We start from the raw sequence: 9,409 nt of genomic DNA on the forward strand, positions 1-9,409 counted from the left end.
GGTGACAGACACCTCATTGAACACTAGAAGTCTGCATTAAGTGAATTCTTTGCAGTGGGAGTCTTGCAGATTCCTTTGTAAAAATTAACCAGCTGTGATACACTTCTCGAACGTATAGGTTGTATCTGAGATGTCTGATGACTGACTGCTTCGTGGATGTTGCTATGGCTAACTGACTGACCTGTTTTTTTCTGTCTGTTTTCCCTTCCTGCTCACACACTCTGGACAGGACAATCTTTGTTCCCCTTCTGACATTCTTCAGCTAAACCTCAGCGTTAAAAGAACAGTTGAGACTCTTCTTTCCCTGGGGACAGATTCAGAAGAATCCAGTCTTGTCTCCCTTTCCATTCAGCTCTGGGGCTTTGTGGTGTTTTACTGTACTCTAATGCTAACGCTCTGTATGTTCTATCGCTGGGTCTTTTTTCTCTAGCTGAAGGATAGGGTTGCTGCTTCCTCCCTCCATCACTCCAGTGCCTGGGAAAGGATTTTGGTTTTTGTCAAGACTGTGTGTATGAAGTGCTTTCTTTCCCGCTGATGGGACAGAGGTGACAAGTACGATGTGTAAACACATTGGTGCACCCACACGACCATCTCTGACATAATTCACATTTGTATTTGCTGTGTCATGTTTAGCAGATATAATGCTTTTACAAGGGAGGAAGGGCTGTCCATGGACTAGAGCAAGGGGCTGAGGTTAGGGTGCATGCTGTAGTCTGCTGACAAGAGATGTAGTACGGGGAAAACTGCGTTGTCAGTTTGTGCCTCAATTTCCCCATCTGTGTAATGGGAATTGCACCCACTTTGGTAAATTGCTTCAGGATTATCTGATGAAAAATGCTAAAGAATGTGAAGTATTTTTTTCAACATCAGTGTTCTTGATTAAATCTCACAGTCTTAGGAGACATGGTCTGGTAAGTTTTGTCTTTGTTACTGATACTATTTTTGTTACCCCCCTGTCCCTTATCCTGCTTCTGAGAGCATTTGATTTCTCGTATTTGTAGACTGGTGTATTACTTTGAGTCAGGATTTTTAAAATAACTTTCAGTGAATCCTGAGCTACTGGAGCTTCATAACATATCAAGTAGGAAATTTTGAGAAAATTGAGCTCTTCAACAGCTTTGAGAGAAACATTCGCAGAAATATAAGTCCTGGCTGCATGATGACTCTTCACTGTTTTACAGAACTCAGGTAGTCTTCTGTAAAGTTTCAAGGCTTTTCCCTCCCTAGGAAAAGCATCCTGGTGCTTTAAAGCTTTAATGTCTCAGGGACACCTCAGAACTTCAGGGCGCTCCCCATGTGATGTGTAAAAGACCATGTCTCCTCAGAGTGTAGATTAATTCAGGGAACTCTGCTCAGAAACCAGTGACAGGTAAGTGTTAAGTAAAATGGCTGTTCCGAATGTGTTTTCAATAAATTTCTGTTGTATCTGAAAATACAGTAAATGGCTTGTAAGCCCAGTTTAAATGGTGTTAGCATTCCGACATTAACCTGGCAACAACTCTGAAGCACAGTTTAAGATGCACAGGAGTTTAGTTGCAAATGCAGTCACTACCAGTAAAAACATGTTAACGTGTACATGGATCTCACAAGCTCTTGTAATATAAAGTGAGTGTTTAACAAAGGAGCAAGCTGAGGAGTTGATGCCCTCTTTCCAAGTCACACAAAGTGTTCTGTCCAAGCAAAACATGTTTGAGGACAGAGGGGACCTTTGACAGGGGGAGATTGTTTTATTTTTAAATAAGCTATTTTTGCACTGCTTACTGGTATGAACTAAAATCAACTCGGTTCCTATGTTTCTTAACTTCTTCTACTGAACACTGTGATAAAAGCTGCAAGGGGTTTTACACTAACAGTGCCTTCCAGTTTTTAAATTTCGTTTGTCATGACTGTCTGTGGTATGGAGTCATTCCAAAGCTCTTCCCTTATCTATTTGCATACATAAGAAAAAAAGATAAGGCATATTTGCTGAAGTTTACAAGTATTTTGTCAAAAAGCACACTTTTTTCAAAATATTGTAAATCTGCTGGAAGAAATATGTATTTCAGCCTGATCTGTGGCTTACTGTGAGAATTTCAGTCTGGGTTCATTTGTTTTCTCTCCGCTCTGAGCTTTGCGGGAGGAGTGTTGACTGCCACTGTTAATGCTGAAGGATTTCTTCAATATCAAAAATCAGTAAAGATTCAAAGAGTGGAGAAATGCAGTTTGCTGTGGAAATACCACATGAAAAATGACCTCTGTAGCTCTATAGGAAGGACACACTTGCTTATTTTCTACAGATACAGAGAACTGTTGGACATGTATCCCGACTGTTGTGGAGTGAGGATGGCCAGGATGTGCCAAGGACTTACGTAGGATGAGGCTTTAAATCCATCTTAGACTGAGAATAGCACAATTATTAATAAACACTTTGAAACCTCTTTTTGCATTTTGCGTATTACTCTTATTCCTTAGACTGATTTTGGAGGTAACCTGCTAAGCGGGTGTACTTCTGGAAGATAAATAAGTGGTAGTGGCTCACACATAATATAGGATGGATATTTGCCTATAAAGATACTGTCGATTTCTCATTGCCTTGAACAGGAGAAATGGCATTTTCTACATTTATGATCAAGGTTATTTCAGTCATACATAGAAGCCAGTCTTTTTTTTTTCCCTTTTCCTTCCATACAAGAACTTGTGCTTTCTGGTTTTTCATGCCTTCCAAGGAATTTTTGTAATGACAGAGCGCCGCACGTACATACAGACAGAAGGACCTCAGATGGGCAATATGTCTCATGGGATGAGAATTGCTTTTAAGTAAGACATCGCCTCTGAGACTTGCTGCACAGTGTTTCCATAGCACATGCTAGAATTTCATTCTCTGCTTTAAAGCAGGTCTTTCTTCAACATCTGAGGACATTTCCTCAACATTGAGCTATCGCTCAACAGGTGTGCTACATGAGGACTCCCTCAAAAAGGCAGTTGTGTTTTGGAAAGGAAGCCATGGCTCCTTTCCTGCTCTTGTAGCAGGTTCATCATGTTGAAGCAAAACTTCCGTCCTCCTTAAGTTTATCTACTTTTAGTTTCTTAAACTGTGGCCATTTCAGTGTGGGCAGAGAGAGAGGATAATTTGCTATTCCCCATTACTCCCACAATCTTTTTTCAAATTCTTATTTGTACAATTTTCTAATAAACAAACAGAAGGATTACCCCAAGGCCGCCTCCTTTGAGTAGTCATATTCCCAGTTCTTTAGTCACAAGCAGAAATTTCATTTCATACCTCTGTGTGTGTGTGTGTGTGCTAGCTGTCCATAACATTTCATATTTCAGTCACCGTTTGCTTAATTTTTTTTCTTTTCAGTTGAGTGTTTTTCATCCATTTTGTTTTTGTCTTTGTTTTGTTCCCCATTCAGGAGCAATTATGTTTGCCTCTACATATTTTAGAAGAGAAGGGTTTGACACAGGTAGCTGTGACTGTCCAGGCGCTCCTGGAGCTGGCACCCCCAAAGCAGCAGCAACTTCACCACTTGTCTGCTGTGTAAAGACCTCCAGGACCTTTTGGGTTACCTTGGCTAAGCAGAAGGACGTGAAGACTTTACTGCCCATGCAGTGCATCCAAACACACAGAGCTCTGTTCTAAGGAAATGAGTTTCCGTGATTCCTGACAGGAATGTTTTACTTCATTTCTCCATTTTTTTGGAGATCACAACAGTTTCCAATAACATTTTTTTATTATCAGTATTTTTGCCCCTTATTTAAAAAAAAAAAAAAAAAGTTCTTTGGTTGGAGGCCAGGGAATTCCAGTGGCTGGCTGTTTCCAGCTGTAGAAACTGACCTTGTAGGCTGAAGACATGGGTGTAGAGTTTGAGAAGGGATTCCTAGGGGAATTCATTTGTAAAAAAAAAGGCTGCTGCTGCAGTGGGCACATGGGGAATGAAGTTTCTTTCCTTCCCTGTAGGGTTCAAGGAAAGGGAATTTCTTTGCCTCCAAAGAACAACAGCTATTTCTATTCTGTATGAAAAAAATTGCAACACACAATCTTAACCTGCAGTGTTTGATAACAGGGTTGAACCTCATGTAGCTGTAACTTGTGTTGGCATGTCCTCATGACTTGAAATTTGAAGAAAAAAACCCCAAACTGATTAATCTTTTTTTCCCAAGGGAAAAAATACCATGTTTTCTCCACAAGAAAAATCTTAGTAAAAGATAACTAAATCAGAATGGTTCCAATTTTATTAATCACATTAGCATTCTTGCTGGGTTCACCTTTGTTTGGGTTTTAACATGTCTTTGATAATTTTTCCAACATCAGTGGAGGGAGATCTCCTACCTCCTCTCACCTCTCCTTCTCGTCATGTAAGGACGTGTTTGGTTACTCAAGGGTTTTGTCAAGTGATGACTAGATGTCTTCAAGAACCGTGTATGTATTTTCACTGTGGTGTGAAGAATTACAGCCTGCCATGCTAATCATTAGGAAGCCATTATCAAAGAATATGTTGATTAGGGGTTGAAGCATCCCATGCAGACATGCCAACACTGGTGAATGTCCCAGCTGCTGAGAAATTTATCATTTGAAGAATACAATTTCTGAATTTCCACAGGTGGGCTGCATATTGCCAAGCAGGAATCTGTTGCAAAAGGTGGCTTCTGTTTGTGGGTTTAACAAGGCTTTAATAAATATAAGCCATTTATCATTGGAGTTTATGTAGAGATGCACTGGTTTTATAGAACTACCATTACTTCCTTCCCTTTTCCTTAACATAAACATGGAAATTCAATATGCAGGAATGGGTGAGGCAGCCAACAAGTTTTGCATTGTGCTGGAAAGTTGATCTGCAAAACCAAGACTAGCTCTGCGCTCTGGTCCTAGCGACGAGGCCAAGCTCGCTACCAGATCAGTTACAACTTCCCCAGCCCCCCCCACCCCACCCCCCACCCCACCCCCCCCCGAAAAAACCACTGTGCAAAATCCAGTTCTCCACCCATGCAGTTCCTTTGTTAGGTTTTGGGCAATTTAAAGAACTTTATGCTAGTCATACACGGTGCATGGGGTCTGAGACCAACTTCAGGCACGAGAGGTACTGCATCTGGGGATATACGTGAAGCAGAATACACCAAGAAGCTTCCATGGGGATAAAGGAAGAAGAAAAGGGAACAGGCTAGCGAAAAGTCCTTTTTGCAGAAGTAAACCTGCCGTGGGAACACTGGCAAGGACTGGTCCTAGCTGGATTTTTTCCCCTTTTGATTTTGCAGTTTCGTTTCTGCTCTGTTTTGCTTCATGTATTTCTTTCAAGGTCCATTCCGGTGACTGTTGAATCCCTTATTTCACATAATTATTCCAGTTGCTTCTTATTGGCATTGGTTGATCACATTGCAAGTGGAGAAGGACACCTGAAAGGTATTTAAAACTGCACAGCTGAAAAGAGAAACCTTTTCATACTGGGTATGCGCATTGCCCTGAGCCCTGCAAGAAAAGAAAGTGCCAATAACTTGCAATACACACAAGGAGAGAGCAGCTCCATACAGCCACTCCTTGAGCAGGTCTTGTGTTTCACTGAATTTTGCTTGCAAGGAGTGCTGATAATTCTTAAAGGATTACATAAAAGTGTTTGAAATCTCTGCTGTAGTTTGCTGAGTGGAAGATTCTGCCACTTGCAGCCAGCAGTACAGAGCACGAATGTTTCTCGTGTGTTTGTCTCTGCACAGAATTTGAAAGAGGGGGGCACTGACTTAATCTTAAACATTAGGTCACTCGTATTGTTACAGGGGCATATTGCTTTTTAATAGCACATCCTTCGTGGACTATTTAAATATTCCCATTTTAAGAAAACCATTCCCTTCACGGAATTGTGAGGGCGTGCTCCAGTCCAGCTTCCAGCACTTAGGGAAAATGAAACTTAACAGTATTCAGGTTGGTGGAAGTTTGACATTTCATTAATACTGTTTTTTAGGAATTAACGGGGTGGGGAGCTGAGCCTGAACCACGAGACACGGCCGTTTCCTGTCGTGCCTGGTTAACACGACCGCTCGTCTGTAGGAGCGGTGCGTACGCACAGGAGATGAGCTCATGTAAGGAGCAGTGGTTGCGTGGCTCTCGGGGACATGGTGTGTCCCCGGCATCACTTACTCTGTTCTAAGCAACGGTTCGCTCTGGCAGTTTCAATGTACATGGTCAGATTAGTTTGGTGTTTATAATCCTGTGTTTTCATGCTGGCAAACACTAGACCTTGACCAGATGTTTAGGACAAAGATCCAAACCTGAAGTTTCATCATACGGTTTATTTAATGTATTATACCAAAAAGAACTTCAGCTCTCTTTTGCAAAATGGGTTGCGATTTTTTGGTGTATTTATGTGCAATTTTTGTTGTATCCCATGAAAAGAATATTTTAAAGAAAACATGTATAAAATTCTATTTTGTGTGTTAAAGCAAAGACGCAATTGTCTTCCCTCTCTGGGGCATTTGTGTTGGAGGGTGTGGGAGGAATCCACCCGAGTGTTTGTGCTTGCTGGTGTTTATACACTGACTCCATTGTGCCACCGTCCTTCCTCAAACCATGCCGAGCGCCGGGCAGCGTTTGAGGCTCAGCAAGGTTACGCACCCGAGATGGGGCGGCGCGGGCACTCAGGAGCCCCCGGTGATGGCACTGCGGTGCTGGGGGCAAAACAGCCGGGGTTTGGGTCTTCCCCCCTGTGAAGGGGGGGGCTTCCGTGAAGGCCCCAACCTCGGTGGCCTGCTTAAAATAAACCAGAGACAACTTTTTACAACGCCGAGAACACCTCCGTTGTTCTTGGTAGTGACACGATGGCAAATGGTATTTTTATCCTCTTATGACTATAAATGTCTCTTTGAAAAAATGTTTTAGAAACAGGACTTTTAAGGCGAATTTGGATATCTAAAAAATTCTTTTGTATAGCTATTGTGATGTTTTACCGAACGATCTAATTTTGTTATTTCTGAAAACAGTGTAAACGTGTAATTAATAGAGTAAAGGACTTTTAAAGCTTCATCCCATGCTGTATGTCTGTAAATACATTCCATAATTTCTAAGTCTGTTACATATAAATGTGTCTGAACATTGCATACTTTATTTTAAATTGCCTGTATTCTGCCAGTAGTGTGAACTTCTAGCACATTGATAATATAAAAGGAAACCATGGGTAATTTGAAATAAAGTTTTAAAACTTACACGAATTGCAGTATTCTTCCTGATGGTTTTCTGTTGCATCAATGAATGTCACATCCTCTGTGTCGGGAGTTTATTCCCCTTCCGCATCGTCACAGTTGGCGAGTTAATGGACCTGGTTTGTTTCTCTAGTTTTCATAACCAGGATAGAAAAATTCCAGCATTTTTACACACATTCTGCAGCCACATCAGAAGTTTTTTCCTGGGGACATTTTTAACTTTCCCTTGACACTGAGAAGCAGCGATTTGGTACAGAATCCTTTGCTCCTCCCTCCTTACCCCTTGTGTTTTGGGGTTTTTTTTCCTTCTCAAAGTAAAATGTACGTTCTAGGTTTTGCAGTTTGCTTGCTGCCAGTACTGGTGCTCCTCGCCGTTCTCATCTGTTGCTTGGTTTTATCCTATCTTGGGATTGATCTGCACCCCTGCTTCATGCCCCTGCAGCATTTGAAAAGTTTGTTCTTACTAGCCAAAATGTTTACTCCTTTTTTCTTCCCTCCTCACAGCTAATTTTTATTATTAAAAAAAAAAAAAATGCAAGGCCTAGAAATTGCCAGAGATCCACAGACCCTCCCTACCTGGTACACGCTGCATGCCCCCATGGTGCCGTTCCCCGCTCACCAAGCTGCTTCAGCGTCCTTTTTTTGACCTCCTGGTGACTCCATCAGTCACTTGGGACAACTCTGTTCCTGCCTTCGTGAGGGCTGCCCCGCTCTTTCTGGGTATTCATTTCTGCCCCTCTGAGAAGCTGGTCAGGAGGAGGCTTTAGACGATCTCCAGCCCTTCTCCTCCACTTACCTCCCTGGAAACGAGTTTCTGCAAAAGGCTTGTGATTTCTGGTTTTCCCTGCAGAAAATATCGTGGATGTGCACTTTGATCCCATCTCTCCATAGCTGGGGAAAACGAGCAGTACCAACCCTGGCAAAGTTCCTCCAAAATGCCGGGTTTTGGGATGCTGCACTCTGCTCCCATCGCTGGATGTGCTTAGCCTGTTTACTTGGCAGCCAAGAGACAGAAGTCCGTGGCAGCTTCTCCCCGAGTGAGGTAGGGCTCCTGAGGAGAGCAGCGCTGCGGCAGGGGCTGGCGCAGCGGAGGAGGCCGGGAGCTGGACAGTTGGATGGCAGCATGGCCGCGTTGCCACGCAAAGGCATCCTGCTCTTACCCGGGAGGCGTAAGCTGGTGGGGTTCAGTCAGGTTAGAAAGCTTTGCCCCCGTCACACTGTCACCCCGTGGCCAGGACACTCGTGTTAGGACTCAAGACTTCAGCACTGACCCCCCCATCTTCCTGTAATAGCAAACCCAATTCTGTTGTTGCTTGCTTTTTTGTTATTTCATTTTTGAAATAAAAAGCACCCCTTCCTCTATGCACACAGACACAGAGCCTCCCAATTTTGGAAGCAGACTTTGCTGTACCTGTGCAATTTATGGTTTGGGGTTTGGGGTTTTTTTGTTTTTTCTCTTTGAGATACCGGTCACTAAAATGGAAGCTTTTTGAATTATTTCATGATCCAGTGCAGTGTGTTAGTTTCCTACTGGCTGTTCACTGGAGCTCCAGGGACTTGAGGTACCATCAAAACAAATGCTATTATGCTGACATCAGGGACTGGGGCTTTAAAGGGGAGCCCAGCCTTGGCGGAATCCCTGGATATGGAGGGTTCTTCAGAATTATGTTCTATCTTGTTCTCTGCTGAAAAGCAAGCAAAGCCCGGCTGATGCCATGCTTCAGAGTTCGTTGTTTGGTTGTATTACTGTATGCCTAGAGTTTGATGTAAACAGCGGAGATCTATTGCATCTCCATTCTATCCCACTTTTTCCTTAGCTCCAAACCTCTGAAGAATTTATGCTCAAACTTCATTCCTTCCACCCAACAGGTCACCTGTTAACACCCACCATATAATACTAGTCCTAAGTGAAATCTGAGTGAGAAGCACATGAAAAAGAAGAGTTAAAATTAGGAACATAACTCTCGTGGTTGCTCAGAGGCACCTCCTGCAATAAGAAGCCGCAGTGCAGATGTGGGGTGTAAGCGCAGTCCTGGCTCGGCTCCTGCCAGCATCGGGCTGGAGTGATCCTTGTTCTGACCACGGGATCTTGTTCTCGCCACCATGCGGGGACCACGGAAAGCGAGCGAATGTGTTCAGGGTTTTGGTACCAGTGCTGGAATGGGAACGCATTCTGCTTTCAAGTAAGTGGCAGTGCTGCAGCGGTACTACCGGTACCTCTAACAAAGTTTGTCTAGAGTGTCTG

General features: G+C 43.1%; 1 protein-coding gene across 1 annotated transcript in view; it reads left to right on the plus strand.

Moving 5' to 3' along the window:
- LRCH3 (leucine rich repeats and calponin homology domain containing 3) overlaps nucleotides 1-430 on the plus strand; it is a gene marked incomplete at both ends in the record, with an annotated part of 61,119 nt that extends 60,689 nt beyond the window's left edge. The window contains 1 exon segment of the mRNA XM_082003497.1: nucleotides 230-430. Within this exon segment, the coding sequence (XP_081859623.1) occupies nucleotides 230-430 (201 nt within the window).
- Between the last annotated feature and the right edge of the window lie 8,979 nt (nucleotides 431-9,409).

Source organism: Phaethon aethereus, assembly GCF_964289735.1.
Source record: "Phaethon aethereus genome assembly, chromosome: 9".
NCBI lineage: Eukaryota > Metazoa > Chordata > Aves > Phaethontiformes > Phaethontidae > Phaethon > Phaethon aethereus.